Source organism: Gigantopelta aegis, chromosome 10, assembly GCF_016097555.1.
Source record: "Gigantopelta aegis isolate Gae_Host chromosome 10, Gae_host_genome, whole genome shotgun sequence".
Classification (NCBI taxonomy): Eukaryota; Metazoa; Mollusca; class Gastropoda; order Neomphalida; family Peltospiridae; genus Gigantopelta; species Gigantopelta aegis.
In genome coordinates, this window is record NC_054708.1 from 53,990,435 (window position 1) to 54,015,134 (window position 24,700).

The following is a 24,700-nucleotide window of genomic DNA, read 5'->3' on the forward strand; positions in this document are numbered from 1 at the left end:
TTTTAATTTTATTAACAGTTGGTTTTTTGTGTGTTTTTGTTTTGTTTTGTTTTTTATAAATGGAATATACTGTGAAGTCGGCATTCTTAGCCTAGGTATTTTACAAGCAGAAATCACAACAAGCATTTAACACAACGCTGAAATCAACAGCAACAACATTGCACAAATTATGAAATTGCTGGGGGTGGGGAATTGATGGGTTACTTTAAAAAAAATAGAGCATGATTAGCTGGATTGAAGGCAAACACTTAACTGTTTTTAACCCACTACTCCACTTATTTTGGCTTGATTTGTGTTATACTGATGCTAAAAATGTAAGCGCCTTAAAAAAAATCCTGGGGAAAGGCCTGAACTGATGTGCGCAGACTTTTGTGCTGTGCAGACTAAGGTGACAGGAGTGTACTTGAATAAGTAAACAAATTAAATAATTCACTATCTAGAATTGAATGCTGTTATACATTGCATAGGATGACTTTGATACATAGAGGGTTTTTTCTTGTTCCAACTAGTACACCACAACTGGTCAAAGGCCGTGGTATGTGCTTTCCTGTTTGTGGGAAAGTGCATATAAAAGATCCCTTGTTGCATTAGAAAAAATGTAGCAAGTTTCCTCTGATGACTGTGTCAGAATTATCAAATGTTTCACATCCAATAGCCGATGAATAATTAATCAATGTGCTCTAGTGGTGTTGTTAAACAAAACAGGATGGCTCTGATACATAGAACTGTAAGTTTCTTGTACCAAGACCTAGTTGCATATGAATCATGTTTTCATGTACAGGTAGCTACAACACTGGGCAACAAATGCTGTAAATAAATACCCTTTAATGACTGTCATCATTTGGTATTATTCAATATGAAAGGAGTAACCTCTGCGGTGGCGGTGGTTTTCCACTCTCTGTCTCGACCAAGTGTCATAATAAGCAAATCGTCAAGTTTATAATGTTCTGAGGTGTCATTAAACAAACATTTGTTTTCCTTTTATTCAATATCTCATTTTAGACAATTAGTAAATTATTACACGTTATTCAAAACCTGCAAATATACATACCAGTTAACACTGCTACATCTTTGAATCCATTGTAATCAAAAATGAAAATCTTTGGGTTCAAGCAATGTTCAGCAACAGCGAAATGTTTGTTAATCTCATGTACAGCAATTGGTCCTTGACCTTCCCCTTTAAAACCAAAAGTCTGTTCTTTTCCATTCACAGACAAAAACTTTACATTCTTTCCACACTGATAACAAACAACATCGTTGTCAATGTAGTGTGCTTCAGTTCCTGTAATGCCTTGAGCCCACCTAAAATTAAAATAAAATGACTCACATGAATTTTATCAATAAGCTTATTTTATCATGGACATGTACCCGCCCACACAACATAAACTCACGTACACAAAATTATCTGTCAAGTTTGTTTAGCAAAATTAACACTCATAGAAATAAAGAAGTCTATAATATTCTAGAAAAAAAGAAGAAGACTATATGGCTGCCCCCATGAGAAAAGTAATACCTGTATCTCTCCAATTTACTTCATAAAGATGAAATAAAAATGAGATATTGCTTTGAAAATGTTGTATAATTCCTCACAAACATCCCCTGTCCTCTGCCATAAAATGTTGTAATGCATCACATGACATTCATTCATGCCTCGAGAGTTAATTTATTGATGATGAGCTCTTTTGGAGAATGGAGACTTCCCTGTGTAACTTTAAAAAAGTATCTAATAAAATTACTGAATGGGGAGTGGTAGACATACAGTTTGTTCACTTGCTTATTGTCAAATATATAATTAATTTTCAGACCATTACTGTCTTTTCTTGAGCAATAAGCTCTAACCAATCCCCTTTAATAAATGTTTACATTTTGTTCATTGCATTCAATAACTTTATAATTCATTAAAAAAAAAGATGAAGAAGAAGACAAAACAAAACAAAACAAAAACCTGTCCAAGAAAACAACACCACGAAAATACATGATGTCTCGACAATTTATTTTGACAGCTACAAACCACAATCATTTTTAATCATATCAAATGCAAAAAGCGGATTATGCGCATATATAACTTACGATAATTCTAATGTGCCAAACTGATCCATATTTATGCGTTAGATTATTCCTGTTTTAAATTGTTGTTTTCATTCACACATCATCCATATTGTAACAATCTGTTGCTATGGTTGAATCTCGCAAAATCTCGATGCTACTAATCGAAACGTTACAATTCCTAACCTTCTGTACGGTAGACCATTAGGGCCATAATAGAATATCCGTTTATAAAATTCAAAACTGTGAAACTAACTAACGGTGGTCGTGTGAGTTTGTGTATGTTTGAATGTTTGAATGTGTGTGTGTGTGTGTGTGTGTGTGTGTGTGTGTGTGTGTGCGTGCGTGCGTGCGTGCGCGTGTGCGTGTGCGAGAGTGACAGAGAGAAAGTTAATTAAATCAGACCTGGCAGTTGCTTTCCATACAGGTCTGCTTGCTGAAGATCTAGTACGATTTTAATGGAGATTGGTTATTTATGGAGAAATATATGTCTTCTCTTTGCCTAGCTATATGCGTGCTATTGTACTATTTTGGGGAGGGACATAGCCTAGTGGTAAAGCGCTCGCTTGATGCTGAGATCGATCACCGTCAGTGGGCCCATTGGCCTATTTCTCGTTCCAGCCAGTGCACCACAAGTGGTATATCAAAGGCCGTGGTATGTGCTATCCTCACGGGCGTAGGAAGGTGCCAAAAAGTGGGGGCGCGCGCGCACACACACACACACACACACACACACACACGTGTGTAAATTGCTAAAAGGTGGGGGCACATCTAAAAGATCCCTCGCTACTTATTGAAAAACGTAGAGTGTTTAATTCCTCTATAAGACTGTCAAAATTACCAAATGTTTGAAATCCAATAGCCGATGATTAATATATCGATGTGTTCTATTGGTGTCGTTAAACAAAACAAACTTTACTTTCCTTTATACTATTTTATGGGGAGGGGGGTTCGGGGTTGGGACAGTACAAAAAAATATATTACAGCAATGTATCTTCTTCGAAGTAATAATGCCATTTTATTAATGTTTGATTATTTAAATAAGTTAAACCATGATTTTATGGCATTTGGAGCTATAGATACATTGAGGCTATCTACCCTACCTCCACCCACGGGGCTTGAAATGGTTTTGATAGTGTGACTTCTATAATTAGGCCTATGGCTCATTTATTTATTTATTTTTGGTATTATTGAGCGTGGAATGTGTGTGTGTGTGTGTATGCGCGTGGCTGTGTGTATGTGTGTGTGTGATAGTGTGTATGCGCGTGGCTGTGTGCGCTTGTGTATGTGTGCGTGTGCGCGTGTGTGTGTGTGTGTGTGTGTGTGTGTGTGTGTGTGTGTGTGTGTGTGTGTGTGTGTGTGTTAGCTGCGGTATTCACTGTTTAACTAGTTATCAATCTAAGATCTTTGGAAATTATCACGTTCTACCTCCATATGCGACCAATACTGACAAGCATTCAAACTTGGTGTTTAGTAGTGCCGTTGTGTCAAGGTCAACTTCCTATTATGGATAGACTATACCAATTGAAACTAGTAAAGTTAAGCAAATAAACGATTAAATGTATATCTAGATATATTTGCAAACCTGTACATTAGTATTTATTAACTATATATGTATTGAATTAAGGTATTAATATTGGAGTTGAGTCTTGCTTCGTTTTATTTATATTTAAATTTATGGTATGGTTTAAAATGCTTCCGTTCATGTGGACTCGTGTATGGCAGTTGTAAGAAGTGTTCTTGGAAGTGTCGACAATCTTTTTTTAACAGTCACTGCAGCGTTACCATGTCGAACGAGACACTTTTGCATAATATGAAATTGTTATGGACTCGTATTTTGCAAGTTCACCGTTCTAGATCTATTGTATTAAGCGCGCAAAGTTTGTCAGACCTGCTTGGTAACCGATGTGCCCGGTTGATTTTTGGACAAAGTTGTACGCAAAATGTAAATCACTTCAAAAACTCTGTCTCTCATGTTGCAAATGCCATAGGTGAATGTTTTACTAAGCAGTGTAATGGAATCGCAGTGCAGAGACTGCGAAGAGCATCGCAGATTGTTGATCTCTACAAGAGACTGTATGGTGAGATAATGATGATCAAATTCGTCGATCGTATCAGAGGGTCATTCTTACGCAACAAGTCCCTGTTTGTTTTGCTGAGTGCTGCATTCTTTTCATGGGATGACAAACGAGTTACAGATGAGGAGCTCAAAGGGTGAATATTTAATTATATGAAGTTTTTTGTATGGGTATTTTAGTAATATTATTTAATACAAAAATAAAATTTCGGATTGAGTCTGGAGCAAGATACTAGATAGGACCTAGGTGGCTTAGTGGTTGAATGCTTCATTGCTTGCGTCACATGTGATAGGTCATAGGATCATTTGTACTCAGTGGATTCATGTTTCCCCCCCCCCCCCCCCCCATATCCAAGTTATTGCCCCATGACTGCAACGTCTACGGCCATGATATGTGCACTCCTAGCCAGAGTACTCTGCCAACAAAGAGCAAGATGGACATTCAATTTTAGACAGTTGGTCAGAAACGACTAAAATGAAAATGTGGACCTTCTGCCAACCACTGAGTAGGAAAACATTCCCACTCTAATTTAATACAACAATAATCTTATAATATCTTTGATGTTAAAATATGTTAAAATTGTTAATTTTTGAGTTTGGAACACTGATAACAGATATTTGACATAATCATAAAATCATTAATATACACTACAAAAAGAAACTTTGACAGCAAGGGATGTACCTTCTTTTAACAATGGTTACCCTTTGGTTAAATCCATAGCTTTGTAAATGTCCGACACCATGACATAACATCACAGGGCACAATATTTCATGCGAACCGCCGTTCTGTTCGCGTGTCGGTTACGCAAACTTAAATTTACGCGAACCGCAAACTGGTTACGTCATGACCTGTAAACGTTCAGAAATTAAAACTTGCAAACTTCACGATTACAGGACGTTTATTCACGCAGACATACTACTAGTATTTCGACAAATGTTTTCTAAAGGCTGAATTTTAGATACTTGATGCACAGCAAATCTGTAAACAACGTTATATTTCAACAGTTGTAATTTGCAACCAGTCTAAAGGAAATGTTCAGTATAGAGTCGAGCCAAAAGTTTTAAAGAAATGTGCTCAGACCACTGGGGACGGCTAAATTATCTGCTGCTATTTTATCTCTAAAGGAATATATATAGACATAATATTGGATTGCCTATAATTTTACATATGTTAAAAACAATTTTAACGTAAACAGGAATCCAAAAGTGTCACAAAAATTGAAAAATACTAACATCGCATAATGAGCTTTAAAAAACCCAAACATTTGGAACGTCACTGTAGTATAGAAGTACCATCGATAAAGTGAAAGTAGCATAGCCACCGCGAAACGGAATCCCTCCAAATGATTATGTATATATTTCAAAGGCATTACCGTGCAAGTACATGTAGTCCAATAAATAGATTACCAGTTTAAAGGTAGGGTCAACTCAAACAAGAGCCTGATGTGTTGGAAAGATGCATACCCGGACCACCAACACATACTGACACTTTAACAAATGAAAAACGCGTACTTTTAGAGTTAATAAAAAAACTTAGTTATTCCTGCTAACTGGGGGCAGCCATTTTGTTTTGTTTTTGTGACGTCCGGTGGTATAGCTTGAGGTGAAGTGACATCAGCTCCGTCCATCTTCTCTATGCGCAATGTAAACAAATGCTCTAATTTACAACAAGGCACTTCGCTTTCATCAACCTGACTTGTAAAACAACATAAATGACTTGATAGTATAATAAATTATTTAACTAAATATATTTCAGGTTACATCAATAGAACGAAATGGAGTTACAGTATTTTTCTTTGTTAAAAAATCCTAAGAAAAAATGCATACTATTAGGCCTATTGGTAGGGCACGTTCGAGCAAAAACTACCACTCACGATACCTACGTGATACTTTTTTTTTCTTTGGGGCGACGTAATTGGTCAGTTTTGTGATTTTGAGATGGGAAAGTCTACTTAATCAAGGGTTTTACAGAATTACTTCCATAATAAAGCATGGTGGTTGGTAATGTCCATTACGATTTGAGGTGTATCCGTGCTGTTATCACATAATACCCTGTGATCTTCATAAAAGAGGCACGTCTTTTTAGTGTGTCTAGACACAGTGTCTGGTTACCATCTGAATAGACACCTACCAATCAGGAACCACTGAAAGGCCACGGAAAGAAAAGACCAATTGAGCAAGAAAACACTCCGATTATTGTTTCAGTACGTGGGTTAATTTATGTACGAAACAATACATTTAGTTTTAAACTTTGACAATGGTGTCTTATTTTGTATTGAAAAATAATATATACTTGTTGTCGGCTTACTGGGATGGATATTATTACAGAACATTGCAATGCATCTGCAAAAATCAGGTATGTTTTGTTTCTTCAGTTCGAAGACTTAATTCCTGACGTGACATGTTAGGTATTGCGTAACCACCAGCTTGCCAGAGGGCGTATTCACTGGGATGGTACAAAATGGCTGTGCCCGTTATATATAATAGCTGTCACATTTAACCATTTTATTAATTAACTATATGATTATACTTGTTGATATTAAGCAATAATGTGCATTATAATTTATATATTGTTGAATATGCATACCAGGCCAAATGCCTCTAAGTTGAACCAAGTGCTGCAGAAAAAGTTTAAAGTTTGTTTTGTTTAATGACACCAGTGACCACTAGAGCACATTGATTTATAAATGAATTATCAGCTATTGGATGTTAAACTTTTAGTAATTCAGACATAGTCTTAGAGAGGAAACCCACTACATTTTTCCATTAGTAGCAAAGGATCTTTTATATGGAATTTTCTACAGACAGGATAGCACATATGATGGCCTTTGATTTTCCAGTTGTGATACACTTGCTGGAACAAGAAATATCCCAATGAGCCCACCGACAGGGATCAATAACAGATTGACTATTTGACTGCATTAAGCTAGCACTTTTAATGGGACTACGTCCTGCACCTAAGAGTTTCATTGGATATAGGCACACAAATAATGTATCTTATAGTATCCTGTTTTGCAAGGTGTTTTGTTGAGCACTTCCAATTTTCAAACTTTACTGACTTTTCTTTCCACAAGTGAAAATAGTTTTTTTTCTTCACATACAATAAATGAATTGTTAAAACTACACTCCTTAAAGATAGTAAGCATTTTTAAATTGCAGAGCTACAGATATATTCACACACTATGCAAGGTTTCCTCTGCACTTGGTTCTCTTTTAAATTGGGAATCGGTCGACTAGACCACACACGCGATCATGTTTGTTACAGCCAGCTGTTGACTAATTTTTCATCAAATTTTCACTTACATGTTTATACTTAAATTGTATATAGAATTTACTTGTGTATCCTTTTAGCTTATGTACCATCTATATATACAATGTCATGTGCATTGTACTGACATACTAATCTGTCCTGAACAAGTTGCTCAGGCTGCTTATTTGCCAACTAAAGTTAAAGTACACTTAGTGCAGTGTTATGTACAATAAACATACATGCATATACTTTACTTGTAATTGTTTTAGATTTGAAGATGAAATGGTCGCAGTGCAAGGCCTTGTTCACCAACCTCCAGAAACTCGGATACAGGATTGCTGTGAATGGGAAACGGTTATCGACAAACAACACCTTAAAGTGTGGAGAAGACCCATCCAGGACAGTTACACTTACCAGTACAGAGGTACATGGCATTTTATACAGAACGTAATCGTTAGATACATGTGTATGTTCATGTTTATTTCTTTAAAAGAGTGCTGTGTATGTTGGTGAGAGAGAGAATTTCATATTTATAAGTTAAGGGCTCTATAATATATTTGGTGGTGGTGTTAGGGGGATGACATAGTGCAGTGGTAAAGTGCTCAGATGATACATCGATGGTCTAGGATTTTTTCCCATTGGTAGACCCATAGGGGCTATTCCTTTTTCCAGCCAGTGCTTCACAACTCATGTAACAAAGGCCGTGGTATGTACTATCCTGTCTGCGATGATACATGTACATATAAAAGATCCCATGCTGCTAATTGAAAAGATTAGCCCATGGAAGGATGGCAACGGGTTTCCTCTAATTATCTGTGTGCCCGGCATCGTATAACAATAATTAAAATGTGTCGAGTGCATCATTAAATAAAACATTTCTTTCTAGTATCATTTTGGTATCTTTCTCTTCTTATTCTCTCTTTTATTTCCTTTTTTATTTTATATTTTTACATAATTAAATCTCTCCATGACGTGTTTTGTTATTCATTTGATTTACTTAATTTGATACATATACATAATTAGAACATATTGTAAGACAATGATTTTGGGCTCCCCAGACCCAACATTATCATTGATCTAAAGATAACAAATTTAAAAAAAGAAAGAAATCAAAGCATTTCTTTCTACTGTAAGATATTCTTGGGCTATTTACAGAGTTTTAGCTGTGAAATTACACATGAAGACTGTATCTTACTGTAAATAATATGGGGGAGGGGGCAACAAAAATATCGGGGCAATCCAGCTCACCTTTTCTAGCTAGATGAAAAAAAAAGGACACTTACGTGTATAAACTAAAAATGGCACTTTCTCTTAACAAGAAGGGGCTGCATAAAATTTACGTCTTTCTTATATACTCTTCAAAAGAAGAAACGCAAAACCACATTGTCGTAACATTTGGAGAATTGATTTAATTATTGAATGGTGAGTCCGATAATTACCAAATGTTGCAGGATTGTTCACAATTCACTCTAGTCCATTGTGAGTAAGTGATAGGACACACCACCAAGGTCAAGGTCATCTGGAGTCAATACCGGGTGTGGCCTCCGCGTGTGTTGACAACTGCCTGGCACCGCCTGCCCATTGAAGCAACCAGAGTACGGATGACGTCCCGGGGGATGGTGGCCCACTCGGCCTGCAAGGCTGCTGCCAGCTCGGGCAGGGTCTGGGGCTGTGGTTGTCGCTGTCGGAGGCGTCGGTCCAACTCGTCCCATAGATTCTCAATTGGGTTCAAATCCGGTGATATCGATGGCCAAGGAAGGACATTAATGATGTTGTTCTGTAGGAAAGCCGTTGTGAGACGTGCTGTGTGAGGCCTGGCGTTGTCATGTTGGAACACTGCGTTGGCGTTGGCCATAACTGGAACGATGTGTGGCCGGAGGATCTGGTCAATGTAGCCCTGTGCATTCAGGTTGCCCTGCACGTGGACCAGGTCAGTTCTGCCAGTGTGTGAGATGGCTGCCCACACCATGACACTACCCCCGCCGAATCTGTCCACTTCCTGCACGCAGTTTGCCGCATAACGTTCACCACGACGCCTATACACGCGACATCTTCCATCATGACGTCGGAGCAGAAATCGGGACTCGTCACTGAACCACACCTGTCTCCATCGCAGTTGAGGCCATTGTCGATGAATCTGGCACCACTGCAGTCGGAGTCGACGGTGTTGTGGTGTTAAGATGACACCTCGAACTGGACGTCTGGCACGAATTCCTACCTCACGTAGGCGGTTCCGTACGGTCTGGTCGGATATCCTGCGCAAACCTGGTATTGCTGCGGCTGTGGAGGTGGCAGTAGTCAATCGTTCCCGAAGGTGGCGTACCCGGATGTAGCGGTCCTGCCCGGGGGTAGTGACCCGTGGTCGACCGGATCTAGGGAGGTCACGTGTTGATCCATGTTGCTGGTAACGGTCCCACAGTCTGGAGATGGTGCTTGGGGACACATGGAATGCCCTGGCAACGGCCGTTCTGGATTCGCCTGCGTCTAGTCGGCCGATGGCATTGTTTCTCTGCGGTTCACTGAGACGTGGCATGTCCTGGATTGTCAACTGTCGGCCAGATACAGAGGCCAGGCAAGCGAACACCCTGCACTTTTATACTGTCGGTGTTCATGTTGCATGTGCAGACAACGCACGTGCAGTGGTGACATGGTTTGCACGTGGCTGCGTTTTTGCGAATATTCACATTTTGGAACTTTATTGTACAGTAGCTGCGTTTTATCGAATGTAACCGTGGGAATGTGTTTGGGACATGCAATGACCTTATATTCACAAAGCATGAACCGGTAGGAAACATAAAATCGGAGTTATAACCCATTTGTACCCTTTTGCATTTCTTTTTTTGAAGAGTATATTATTAATTTAAATCTGTGTCACTGTAAATGTAAGAATCTTTCAATCTCTAGGATCTTTGTACATTTTATTTCACATCTTGTTAATTTGTACAGAATAATATCATGTCTGATTTAATGTTTATTTTTTAAATTTACAGTTTATGGTTCTTTCACCGATATACCAGCAAGAGCATTTTACAACACACAGGTAACAAATATAAAAACAGAAAATATGTAGATTAAATTAATTATTTACATGCAGGCCCTTATCTAGCCTATAAAAAACATTGCCTGAAATCATCAAGTTATTAACTGTAGTGAGAAGTCAAAGACACTGTAATATTGTCAACCTATTCCAAATTCAAAAGCAAACTCATACAACCTTTTTCTGTCTGTTTAAGTTTGGCGCGAGACTGTATGTTAATGCATATCGTACCGTTTGTAGGGACCAGTCAAGTGTTATTTGGTTCTCAGGTAGATTAATTTTAATAATATTTTCCAGAAAACACTTATTACTTTCATTTTTAACATAATAATAACACATTAATTATTAGTTACTTAATGCTATCATCTTTTTAATAAAAAAATTCGTTAACATTTTGTTTTGCTTAAAATTTATTCGCGAAAATAGTAGTACAGTAGAATCTTGTTGGGTTGAACTCGGATGGGTCGAATACACCGCAACACTTGAACCACAAACAAAGTCCTGAATTACAATTACACGATGTTGACCAAATGGATTGATCGAACTACCCGATGGGTTGAACACTTTCTCGAGCACCGACGGGGTTTGAGCCAACAGGATTCAACTGTATTTGATAACAAAGTGTTATGATTCAAACCATGTGTATAATTCGGAACCTTTCCAAATCAACACAGAACATGACAAAATATGAAATGTGTTGATAGACATTCATTTTACCTATTTTTATCAAACTTATTATTTTTCTCCAGGGAAAGGAAAAGTCAATTCTGTCACAAACAAACTGCTAATTGGAGAGATGGGATGGCAGTGGCTAGGCTAATATATATGAATATACATGTACATAGTAGCTCAGTTTTGAGTAATAAATAATTTATTTTTGACAGATTGTGCTAGAAGTGTATTAGTTAAATTGAATGTTGTTTTGATTACAGGTAGATTTGTCCTACAGGAAGCAGTGGGACAGACTGACGATTGATATCCGAGTGGTTGATCAAGACAGAGAATCTGACTCGGAAGTCGTGTATTGGCAGATGAAGTACCCTGTGAGTTACTAAGTATCTGTAGACATCTTCCATGGGTTTGTAATGTAAAGAGTATCATCAGTCTTTGTTTAATAATTGAAACTCCTTTTATGTATTTCGATAATCTAAATTAATATTTTACTACTTTGACAGTAGGCTCACCAAAATTGTAAGATATAATAATGTAAAATGTGTAAGGGGACAGCCGTATACGTTAACTTTTCCACCTAGGAGCTAGATGGCGCCTACTTGTATTTTTATATAGATAGTAGGAAATGTTTTAGTCACTGAATGATTTTTTTTTTTTTATCTCAACTTAGAGGGTTGTAAGGAAAAGTCAGTTGTTTGTTTTGATTAAAATGTCAGTCAGTTTTTCTCCGAGGTCCTAGCTTTGTAAATGTACAACCACACTAGTTTACTAGATGTATAAAAGATCAGATATGATATTCGCTAATTTGCTTTGGGATAATGGAAATGTAAATGTGTTGCTTGATACAATATATGCAACCTGAAGCAGTCGTTGGTTTTTGAAAATTATAGGCGAGTGGCAAATCGCACACCTCAGTATGCTAAGGCGAGTGAAAAATCACTCTCCAAAATAAACAAAATAGGCAGTGTAGGTGTGATTGGATTTTGACTGGTACGTCTACAAAATTGTCTATTAAACCAGTATTTCCCGATTTGTTCAACAAAGAGAAATACCAGTTTAACGACTGCATGGAAGCCACTGCCATGTTTTTAATGTTTATTGTTTTAATAAAAGGACCTTCCTCTCAGCTAAATGAGCTATGAAAACTTTAGATTTTTGTAAACATTGTACACATCTATTTTACGTGCGCCGTTTGTTGAGCGTAACATGTGCCATTTTTAACACTCATCAGAAATTATGTGCACTGTACGAGCGCGATCGCACCCGTGCACCTTAAAAAGCAAGGTCTGCTGAAGTCACTCCTTGTTGCTTTGAGCAATCGAGTTGCTAATTACTATAACATGTCTTATTGTGAAAAAAATTTGTTCAGTCTGATGTATACTACTCAAAAGAATTTAAGGGTCAGACGATATTTTCGACATTATTTTCTGAATGTCAATTATATTAGCTAGACCATAATGTCACGCATGGTATTGTTCCATTTTGACGAAAGTGGGTCTAAGCAACCCATAAATGAATTAAAATCCACTGTCATTGACACTGTCGACTAGTTCTAATGGCGAAAACATGCTTACATTTGCACGTAAATTAGGGCGAAAGCGAAAGGTCTGCTAAGTGCCCATAACTTGCTTTTTCACAAAGCGCTTCATTTGCACGCTTTGCATGTGTATTCCATGTTCCCAATGCTGAATTTCCGTATAATTGGAGCTTGCATTCGTGTACGGTGCACACTCCAAATTCGACAATGGTACGACGTCAACTGACTATCGAAGATCGAAGAAGGGCTATTGCTTGGCTTCAGGATGGCAATACGCAAAGAAATGTTGCTCTGAGACTTGGTGTCAGTCAGAGTGTCGTTGGCCGACTGTGGCAACGGTACCAAGCAACGAATTCTGTTCGAAATCGTCCACGTTCGGGAAGACCCCGAAGCACTACAAATAGAGAGGACCACTACATCACCAATATGGCTCTACGTCAACGCACAACCACTGCACGCCGATTACGTGACAATCTGCAGACTGCGACTGGAACTCGAGTGTCTGATCAAACCATATGCAATCGTCTGAGAGCCAATAATCTACGCTGCCGTCGCCAGGCTGTTCGACCACCACTCCTACCACGTCACAGAACGGCCAGACGTCACTGGTGCACACTTCATCTGCAGTGGCAACGTGTTCAGTGGGGTCGAGTGATGTTCACTGATGAGTCCAGGTTTAGTCTCCAGTTCAACAACGGTCGGGTTCGTGTCTACAGACGTCCTGGGGGGGCGCTTCGCTGACGTTAACATTAGACAACGTCACCGGTTCGGTGGTGGCAACGTCATGGTGTGGGGCGGCATCTCTATCCACCACAGGACCCCCCTCTATGTGGTGGATGGCAATCTGAATGGAATCCGCTATCTGAATGAGATTATCCGGCCGTTGGTTCTCCCAGGCCTTCAGCAGATTGACGGCGGGGCAGTTCTGCAGGATGACAATGCCAGACCCCACTGCGCCAGGGTGGTAACGGACTTTCTCAGACAACAAGGTATCGCCAGGATGGATTGGCCAGCATATTCGCCTGACTTGGCCCCAATAGAGAACGCCTGGGACGAATTAGGCAGGAGAGTTCAGGATAACCATGCCCTTCCGGCCAACCTTCATGATCTGGGTTAACTTCTTATGGCAGAGTGGCAGGCCATTCCCCAAGAGTTCTTCAGACGTCTGATCAACAGCATGAGGCAACGATGTGTTGAGTGTATTCGCGCCAGGGGTGGATTCACACACTATTAAACGAATGTTCTAATGTGTAAAATCCATGTTTGACAACCTTCAACTTTGACAGCATGTCATGTGACTTTCTTGTATACAGTGACGTTTATTTGTGGGTTTTTGTAAATATGGAACAATAAATTAAATTTTTGGTGTAGTTTACATCATCAATCTAATACACTCTGAAACTTATTTGGTTATACATTTTTGACCCTTAAATTCTTTTGAGTAGTATATGTAAACCACTAAATGAAAAGAAAAAATGATGGCTTGGAAAAATAAGAGGTTGGTAAAAGGTGATAGCTGGGTAGTAAATGTAATAGCGGGGCAGTGCAACCTAGTAAAATGGGGTTTACAAGATTACTGTGAGAATGTTTTGACTTTAATTTCTGGTCTGATCTTGAATTAGAACTAAACACCATATTCCTCTGGCTCATTTTGATTCCAATTCATTTCATTCTGTATTCATGGTTCCCATGGTCTTGAAAAGTGCTTGAATTTAGGAGTTTGAAATGAAAAGTGCTTATTTTCACTTTTTGGGGGAAAAGTCCTTGAAAAGTGCAAAAGTCCTTGAAAAGTGCTTGAATTTCATGTCAGTGCAACTAGCGCGTCATTTTAACCAGAAATTACGGAACAATCTTGAAAGACATTTAGCATTTTTACTTCCGTGTTCGCACTTTCATTCCAGCACTCGCGATGTTCTGCGACCCGAATGTACTCGGCCCATTCCGGGACAAATGCTATGTTCCGAATGCCTCAGCCGAGATTTACCGATTATTGACGAGCGTAATAGCCTAATTTTGAGAGCTGCAAACACTAGTCAGGCGAGACAACACAGAATCACTTAGATTTTGAAGTTTTTGCAAACACATGTTCAAATTTAAACATGCCAAGTGGAAAGTGTGTTTTTAACAAAATGTGGTGTCGAAAATATGCGTGGATCAGAGAGAGTAAGGACGTGTCAAAGGCCGTGTGTTCATGTTGTTGCAAGGATATTAACATTAGCGCCATGGGCGAAATCGCACGAAAACAAGTTTGTATTTATGGTCCTTGAAAACAAGTTAGGTCCTTGAAAAGTGCTTGAATTTTAAGGGTCCTTGCCTGTATGAACCATGGTATTGGACTACATGTACGTGTTTGTATGTGGGTGTAAGTGTGTGTGTGTACGTGTGTGTGTTTGTGTACATGTGTATGTGTGTCTTTGTGACTTTTCAATGCTTGCCATTTTGAATTTGTATTACTAAGAACATTTTTCGGTACTTTGGTTACAGTGTATTTAAAATACCCAGTTCGCTATTATAATATTTATTGTTAGGAGATGATAGAGTGACCATGTTGTTTGCTTGCAGTACCCCATGTACAGCCGTGACTACGTTTATGTGAGGAGGTACAAAGTGGACCATCAGAACAAAATGCTGCTGATTACCAACCGCGCAGTCGAACATCCCATGTGTCCTGTGAACGACAACTTTGTGAGGGTCTCGACATACATGTCCACCATGGTCATACATCCTCACAGCAGTTTCGATGAGGTACAGTAGCAAATGCTTAGTTCATTAAAGCAGGGCTAGCTCTGGGCAAGTAGAAACTTTCGCCAAATTATCTGTTAAATCTTCAAAAATTGCAGAAATCCAGTTATTATCTAACAAAATATCAATTATTACAAAAAATTATTTCGCAAAATCAAAATAAAATTCAACAATTGTTTTTAAAATTGGCAGTTGTCGAATTTGGCGAGTGCCAGAGCTAGCCCTGTTAAAGGTTTGATGAGTACAATGGCAGCATGATCAGTGTTCGAGATTAACGGTATCCCGATATCCCGGGGATACCAGGATTTAAATTTGGATACCAGATTTCAAGAACCCTGTATCCCACCAGGATACCATATAATGTTTTTTTAATTCTGCGTTTCTATTTTTCGCTGAAACAATAAAAGTCGTCATTTACTGGTGAAGTTAAGTAACAGTATGCTCGAGCTCGTACCCAGTCTAATGCTACACTGGAGCAATAGCGGCATATCAATAGACTAAGAACTGCTAATTTTAAGTCCCTATTGTTTTTGTTGGATGTTTCCTCCCTTCAAATGTTTTTTGGGATATTGATTTCACATCAGCAGAAAATTAATACGGGTAGGTTTATCATTTGTAATGTCAGAAACATTTATAGATTACTGCTAAAAAATATTAATTTATGTCAGTATTGCGCAAAAATAGATCAGCAAATCTTTTTGCGAATTTCACAAATTCTGTGATTTCGATTGCATTATTTATGAATTTCATTTAAGTGGGATACTAAATTCTCAGGTGGGATACCAGATTTTGAAATGTTAGTATCCAACTGGGATACTGCCAAAAAGTTTTAATCTCAAACACTGATGATGGTTTACAAACCTTTTTGTTTTTTAACAGAATCTACTATGAAGGTAACACAAACAGCAATTCATACAGTTTGTTAGTCCCTACTGGTCCCAACAAGAGAGAACATTAGGTGTTGTCAGCGTTCTTTTCTCTTGTCTTTCTGTCAGTCTGTCCATCTCTCCATCTGTCCCACATATGTGTGGTGGTCTAGGAAAACCCGTCGGAAGTCGCTGGGTTCATTACCGAGATACAGGCCAAAATTAGTTATAAAGTCACTTGTGGTCTATTTTTACTTTTTACCCTTAAATTATAATGAAAACAATAACGTATGTTGTCCTATATGGAAATGGAAATCTGTGCACTATAAAATATGTTTTTGGGGTAATTTTAATTTCGTGTAATTATATCGAATTTGCTAATTAGCGTTCCTAAACAGTCAACTTTCTATAAATTTTAAGTACCTTTTTCTCACCGCGCATCCATACATGTCGCATATCACTGTAATGGTCGTGAAACGACCTTTATCCTGATTGCCTCTGCGCATGAATACATTGTTTACCATACTGTTGCGCATCTTGTAAAGGAAGCCAATTTCTCGATCGACTTCAGTGCATATTTTCCACAAAATTTACCAGTATCTGTTATATTATCAAAAAGTATCGATACTGTCATGCTACCAAGATATGGGAGAACCAGCTAAGTGAATATGCATCATTGTTTTGCTTTGCATTAGACGATATTGACTGTTTTTCGTGTTCTAATGTCTGTTTGATTACCGGAAAAAATTCAAAAATGGCAGCCCCCACTGCCGGCAACGAGGAAGCATAGTTCGCTCACTGTTTGAACCAGTTGGCAAAGATCAACATGTCGAATATAGCAAGTGAAAAGATTTTAGAAGAATTAGTGAGTGACTATTTTGTATCACGCCCCCTAAATGATGATGAACTTAGCAGTGCTAGTGATACAGATGGTGAAAATGAATACGATGTTTCGGAAATAGATGTAAACAATGATGTAAACAATGACAGTGACACTGACATTTGCTGTAGTAACTCAGTTTTTGATACATGTTTTGAAAATCTGGCAGATCAGATTATTCCTCCAGGTCGTGGAAGAGTTGACGACAAACCTGATTTACAAGTTAACTGTACCTGTCAGTTGAACAATGGTGAACATTGTCACACTAGGTTTTCACATGAGGAACTTCAAGATGTGCGATTGCAATTTTTAGGAATGTCACGTGAGGAACTTGATATTGCCATTTTGTCAAAGTTATCATGTGGTATGCATCTTTCATCCACAACAACAAAGTCGAGAAAGAAGGACCAGACAGAGAGAAAGGTACAGCGTACAGACTTTTATTATCATGGATTTAGGATATGCAGAGATGTATTCAAGTATCTTCATGGAATAGGGAAGGACAAGTTAAATGCACTACTTAAACATTATCAAATTGCTGGTGTTGAAGCAAGAGTTCATAAGAACAAGAACAAACGGCCCCCTAATGCACTGAAGATTGTTGATACAAGGGCAGTTGTTGACTTCATCCTTAATTATGCTGAAGCAAATGCCGTAATTCTACCTGGCCGTACACCAGGCCACTGGAAAGCAGACGTTAAACTGCTGCCAACCAACTGCAGTAAGAAGAAAGTCTATACACAGTATTGTCTTGCAGTGGATGTTGCCGGTGCATGGAAAGTTGCATATCGAACATTTCGCAGATTATGGCAGCAGTTGGTGCCATTTGTCGTGACAATGCGTCCAGCAACAGATCTATGTTGGTACTGCCAGGCAGGTGTTTCAAAACTCGCCCGCAGTGTGAATCTTCCTGACTGAGAGAAAAGTGCTGCTGTACGTGATATGGAAGACAAGGCAACAATGGAACTATCGGCATATCAGGAAGTATGCAGAACTGTTAAAGATCAGATGCCACTAGATGTACAACTCGGTCCACATGCACATTGTAGTTATGACGGAAAGATGCACTACAGTTTCGATTTTGCACAGCAAGTGCATTTTCCTTCAAATCCTCTACAACCAGGACCCATTTACTTTAAGTGCCCCAGAAAATGTGGACTTTTTGGTGTGGCATGTGAGGCATTACCCAAACAAGTCAACTTTCTTTTGGAAGAAAGCTGTATGACGGGAAAAGGTGCGAACTGTGTTGTGTCAATGCTACATTACCTCTTCGATCATTATGGGTTAGGTGAATCAGATCTACATTTACATGCTGACAATTGTTGTGGTCAGAACAAAAACTTCAAAATCTTCAAAATTGCCATATCTTCTGTTCTAAATGGAATATCTAAAAAAATTCAAACTGTTTTTAACTGGGTATGATATGTAGTTTCCATTAATACCACAAATGGAAGATGTAAAATTGTGGCCATGTGATGGGTTTTCCTAGACCACCACACATATATTGTTTTGTTGCAATGCCTCCAGATATTGAGCTGAAATTTTGTGTATAGCTTTATCATGTACTGTTATAGTTCAAGTTTGACTTCTATAGCAATTTGTCCCTTGAACTTAAACATTTTGGGGGGCCCCGGTAGGGGATATATATTATTTAGCAGTAATCTCAGAATGCTTGTTTTAATGAGAAAGTACAAAATGGTTTGTAGACTGCTATTGTGGTGGGAGTAAAACAAACAAATGAACAGTAGCTCATAAAGGGTTTTTTGCATGTAAAATTGTTTGAGTGCTATTTCAATGAGGTAAAACAAACAGCTGTTTATAAAGTTCATTTTTCATTTAAAGTACAAAGGCAGTGTTCTGATGCAGTATATGAGTAACAATAGGAATGTTTATAAGATTGTGTGGAGCAAAAGTTTGCATCATGTGTGATGGGTCATAAGATTGATACTACTCATTCCTCAGTAGGGACATTTAACTGATTTGCGGGGTGATGCTGGGTACTTCGGGTGGGTTTTTTTTTGTGGTTTTTTTAATATTCCAGTAAATGCTTAGTCACAGGTATTTCCAAACCCATGGTATGTGCTATTCAGTCTAAAGCATGTTGAACACCTAATTAATGTTGATCAAAATAACATTGATGGGGGGGTTCTGTTGACTTTTGACAACATTTAATATATTAATTATGTCAGTATTTTAATTTCATGAATTCCGTTTTAAGTTTCCTATTTATTTTTTATTTTTCATTTCAGAATGGATTTGACTACTGCATGACGTACTTTGATGACCCACAAGCTGCTTTCCCATCCCCTGCATACAACTGGATGGCTCGGACAGGTAACACTACAACTCTTCTTTAGTTTTGTTTTGTTTAATTTTAATTACATATTCAAGAAGCAGTAATATAGTATTGTCACCTTATTGGAAGTAGATATTATTATGCATGCTGAACAGAATTATTTTCCCAAAGTATCAAGATATCCGGGTCTTGTAGCTCTTTCAGAATTGATCCATGAGGATGGAGGCACCTTAAATGTAAGCAGTGATACGTTATATGGTATTCAAAAAACAAAACCGCATTCCGGCTGTAGTGTTTACAGATTATTTGTTCAGTTCACATTAAGATTAGTGTTAGTGTCAGTTTTTAAACTTAAACATTCTGGACTACTTTATATTCTTGGATACAACCAATCTAATTAAAATTAGCTCCACTATTACATGTGGATCTAACAGCAGCCCGTTGGAGCTCATGTCCAGTTGACCTTTCATTCAACCAATCAAAACCTTACTTGCAAAATCATGCCAGTGATTAGAAAACATTCGGGATTATGCCGAGGGGTATATGAAATGATTCGGGTGAATTACGAAGTATGCCGGAAACTAATTGCAATATAAAATTTATATAAAATTGATTTCAAGATGAAAAATAAAAGCGTGATGGTATAGCAGTAACATCTGTTTATATTAAGGTCGACGACGGTCACTTTTCGCACCCTTGTTTTAGGTTCGTACACAATAAATATAGCATATCTTACCGTAATTTCACTTGAAATCCATATTTCGTAAAAGGTACAATTTTCAATCACAAGATTTTCTTCAAACACATTCTCAGATGCATTAGTAATGTTCAAACAAAAAAATTTCAATAGCAAGTTTGCAGTGGAATTTTTCCAGCATTCTTAAAACGGAAACGTCATGTACCCAGTGTATGGTTATTGTAAGGCGATTCAAAGTGACGTCATTGGAATACTGACAAAATTAGTTATATTATTACAGTGCTTTGCCGCATTAAAATAAAAACTGGTCTACTAACCTTGACCCCTGTAAAATTTCTATAACAAGCAGACGTTGTTTACAGGTTGGTATTTTGTTATTTTTCATAATTCTGGACAAAATATTAATTTTAAATTTCAAAAGATGAAAGAAATAAAAAGTACCTTTTGTCAAATATATCATATCAAAAAATTACTGTTGGACATGTTTTATTTACTGTGTACGAAGCCAAAACAAGGGTGCGAAAAGTGACTGTCGTCGACCTTAGTATACAATCCAGAGTTTATTACTGCACTTTTCCCCCTGTTTTTCAATGTTGAAATAGACAACCAAGTTCGCCTATTGCATAAATAGTCTCGCCCGATATTTTTAGAATTTGGATGCTCCCGAATAACGCTATAAAAGGTGAAGTGTAATTGGTCGATATTTAAATTGTTATTTATAGATGAAATGTCACCTGGACATGGGAGTCCACGCAATGCTGTTAGATCTACTGGTAGACCCAGTAGAGCTAATTTTAATCAGGTCATTCCAGCCAGTGCAGCACAACTGGTATATCACAGGCCATGGTATGTGCTATCCTGTTCATGGGATGGTGCATAGAAAAGATCCCTTGGTAATAATTGGGGAAATGTGGTGTGTTTCCTCTCTAAGACTATATGTCATAATTTGCAAAATGTTTGACATCCAATAGGCGATAATTAATAAATCAATGTGCTCTAGTGGTGTCGTTAAACAAAACAAACTTTATATTTCCAGGAAGACTCATTATACTGATTTAAGTACGATCTTAGGCCTGGTAGATCTGCTGTAAAACTTTATTCTGTGTATGGAAACATTTAATCCACCTACACACCCCATATGACCAGTTTTCGAGCAAGATATTTTCAATGTTTCTTCATGATGTGTAATGCAATGTTTACATTCACAGGTGTACCTGATTTTGTGGAAAAGCTCCATAAAGCTGCACAGTTCATGCACGAGCTCACTGTGAAGAAACAGAAGTCGTCGTCTGTTCCAGAACAGGAATCGGACGGCACATTTTCTTATCCAGGGTCACAGTACGCTTGACATCGCTGTTATGACTTCTCACCATTGACGTTTTATAATGTTGAATAATTAATTCTACACAATCATGAGATGAAATTTTCAGTAAAATTGAACATAAATTGTTTTCTACCCAAAAAATCACAGCATTGTACTGTTTTCATGTGGGGGGTTTTCAAAGAAAAAAAAAGAAAACTTCAAAAAGAAAAAAGAAAGTGTAAAAAAGGACCAATGCAAATATATATTTTTACTGTGGTCTGCTTCATGGTCCATGGAGCGATGGTTGCAGAATGGGAGGATATTTGTGCAGTCACTTTAAAATGTACGTTATGTAAGTTTGTGTTTGAGAATGTAACATGGGGGGCAGGATTTAGCTCAGTCGGTAGAGTGCTCGCCTGAGGTGCTTAGGTCATGGGATCGAACCACCTCAGTGGACCCATTGCGTTGTTCCGTCCTAACAAGTGCCTCATGATTGATATTTCGTAGGTCGTGGTATGTGCTGTCCTGTCTGGGGGAAAGTATATAAAAATGCCATGCTACCAAATGAAAATGTAACAGGTTTCCTGTAAAAACGTGTCTGAATTAGCAAATATTTGACATCCAGAAGCTGATAATGTACTCTACTTTAACTTTGAGTATTTTAACAGAGGCATTATATTTATACACAATTTCATTTGTATTTTATACTCATTGGTAGTGATCTTTTAGTTGTATATTTTTATATGGATTGGTTTGATATTTGATATCAACTCGATTAAGTCAGCAAGTGAGATTTAGGTATTGGTTATGCAATAGCGACAGCATCAACTTTTGTACTGGCTATATGTTCAAATTTACTAATACTAAACTTAAGACTGCCTACTTTGTGCATTTAATACATAGATTTGATTGTTTAAAACATTTTGTCAGTGTTGTATGCACCTTGTAAATAAGTATGTGTGGAATTTTGTTGATTCTGTGTTCCTTTCAGCCAAAGCCATTTGGATGGATATACATGTTGATCACTTTAAAAGTGTAAAAGAAATAGTGAAAAAAATACAGTTATTACATGAATATAAGTAGACTATAAATGTTAATACATTTCATAAAGGATATGACTTTCTAAAAAAAAATTCACTGTAATGTAGACTACATTGTAACAATGTTTTCATTTGTTACTTTTTGTTCACTACAGATAATAATATAAAAAAAAAATATATATATATATAATACCCAGATTAATGATAATGTCAGGATATGTCGAATTTTGGAATAGGTTTTGATTCAGGGTATGATCTTTATCAATCAAAAAATGATATATGCCAGTTTCATGAATTTGGAGTTAGTGGCAGTATAGTTACGATGATACAGGTGGACAAAACTACAATACAGTTTCCATCAAAACACCATACATGTCCAATTTATGTGCTGTTAAAGTATTTTGTTCCAAAAAGCAATATATACTACAGTCACTTTGTGGCACACTGCTCAATCTGCGATTGCTATATGAACATGTCATAGTCCTTGCAAGCCCATCACGACACTACGAGGTACAAATAGAACACACAAATATCTGAATGTCACTTTGCATGACCATATCCCTACAAAAATAATAAACTTGATCATTTTAAATGTAATGGGACTATGCAACAAATACTCTAGGGGTATGTTATAATGGATGACAGAAGGGTGTAATTTAAGTGCTACGTAATGTTTTCTTTAATGTGAAGTAAATCGAACCAGTCATGTCCATTTTGTGATATTCTTTTAACATGACTTTAATATTTATTATTAAACAAAAATCATAAAAAAAATAATTAAAAAAACCCCTGAATATTGCCTGTCAGATTATTTCATAGTGGTACATGGTGTCTTGAAACGTTAAAAATTATTTGATTGATCTTAAGTTTTAACACACAGGAGTTGTTGATTGCATAATGACCTGGTTAGGCATTAACAAACATTTGTTTATTGTTTTATTTTTTTATGCTTAAAAGGTGCCATTGGAATTCTTTTTAATTCATAAAAATTATTGATATTAAATTCAAATGGATATATATATTGACAAAAGCAATTGCAATAATTCTAGTTTTAGTGGGAATAGTTTAAAAGGTAGATCTATAGCAATTTTATTTGTTTAATCTTTAAAGCATCATTTGGCATTTGATTAAAAAACAACAAGTTTTTTTGAAAATGACAAAAATGCATTTCGAGCGTTTTGGAAATACTCTTCACATTCTGAATGTCTGATCTTTGTTAAGGCACCTATGTGGTACAGTATTGATTGGATTTCTCTGAATTCTCCAGTTATTTGTTTAACTATTTTAATTCAATAACTAATCATATTTACGAATGACTGTCTGGTTAAAGAATGTGTTTGTCTCATTGTGTAAGTCGATTACAAAACATTTTTTTATGTGGCATCAATTTTTTTTTAGCAGTTTAACTGCCACATAATACTGTTCGACTTTTGATATGGATGTTATAGTTTGTGATTGTTGAATTTATTGCCTTTGTTATTTTGAAACGTTGAAAAGTATTTTGAGTATTTGAATGTTGAACTGTACAGTTTGAGAATGAAATGTTACAGTTCTTGCAGTGTTAATAGCTATTGAAAATATTTTATTGAATGATATTCATTAACAATGTCGTCAATGTCAAAAGATGTTATTTGTTGTGAACATATTTCTTGAATCTCTTGTGCAATCCTGTGGCAGTGCCATTTAACCAAGATTGCTGAGAAATTATCATTTCACCTTTGGCTTTCCAGTAACCCAGAACAACCTAGATTAACATTTTTAACCCTTAATTATGACAGGAACTAACTCGGTAGAATGCTCACCTGAGGTGCGTATGCCGTAGGCTATCAAAGGCCTTGGTATGTGTAGTCAATCTGTGGGAAAGTGCATATAAAGATTCCTTGCTGATGACTTGGTCAGAATTATCAAATGTATTGACACCCAAAAGCCGATTATTATTTAATCAATGTGTCCAATTGGTGTCACTAAGCATTACAAACTTCAACTTTTTGGAGTCTGTTAAAAACAAAAGACATCACAAACTAAAAAGTAAAATGTCTTTGTGATCTTATCTAGGGGTTGAATATTAAAAATATTCACACATGTCAGCAACAGATAATCAAGTTTATGGAAGAAAGATTTTGGTGTTTGTTTTGTTTTCATACTCTGTATTTTATGAGCGATAATTATGTTGAGTGCTAGTATTGATTGAAAAACTAATATATTTAGTTTGAACATACGTTGTATTCTGTGGTAGTAAATGCAACTGCTAAACATT

General features: G+C 37.2%; 2 protein-coding genes across 4 annotated transcripts in view; one reads left to right on the forward strand and one right to left on the reverse strand.

Moving 5' to 3' along the window:
• Positions 1-2,177, reverse strand: part of LOC121383108 (cilia- and flagella-associated protein 43-like) — a 61,744-nt gene extending 59,567 nt beyond the window's left edge. For all 3 annotated transcript variants that reach the window (XM_041512894.1, XM_041512893.1, XM_041512892.1), the window contains exons 1-2: positions 2,071-2,177; positions 1,052-1,302 (exon numbers count right to left, since the gene is read on the reverse strand). In XM_041512894.1, coding sequence (XP_041368828.1) covers positions 1,052-1,302; positions 2,071-2,099 — 280 coding nt within the window. In that variant the 5' untranslated portion in view covers positions 2,100-2,177. The remainder of the gene's footprint in view (positions 1-1,051; positions 1,303-2,070) is intronic.
• A 1,413-nt stretch (positions 2,178-3,590) lies between these two features.
• Positions 3,591-24,700, forward strand: LOC121383049 (stAR-related lipid transfer protein 7, mitochondrial-like). The gene is made up of 7 exons (XM_041512809.1): positions 3,591-4,260; positions 7,643-7,797; positions 10,364-10,413; positions 11,343-11,453; positions 15,182-15,364; positions 19,357-19,441; positions 21,309-24,700. Exons 1-7 carry the CDS (start codon positions 3,833-3,835, stop codon positions 21,446-21,448), a joined length of 1,152 nt encoding a protein of 383 aa, XP_041368743.1. The 5' UTR covers positions 3,591-3,832; the 3' UTR covers positions 21,449-24,700.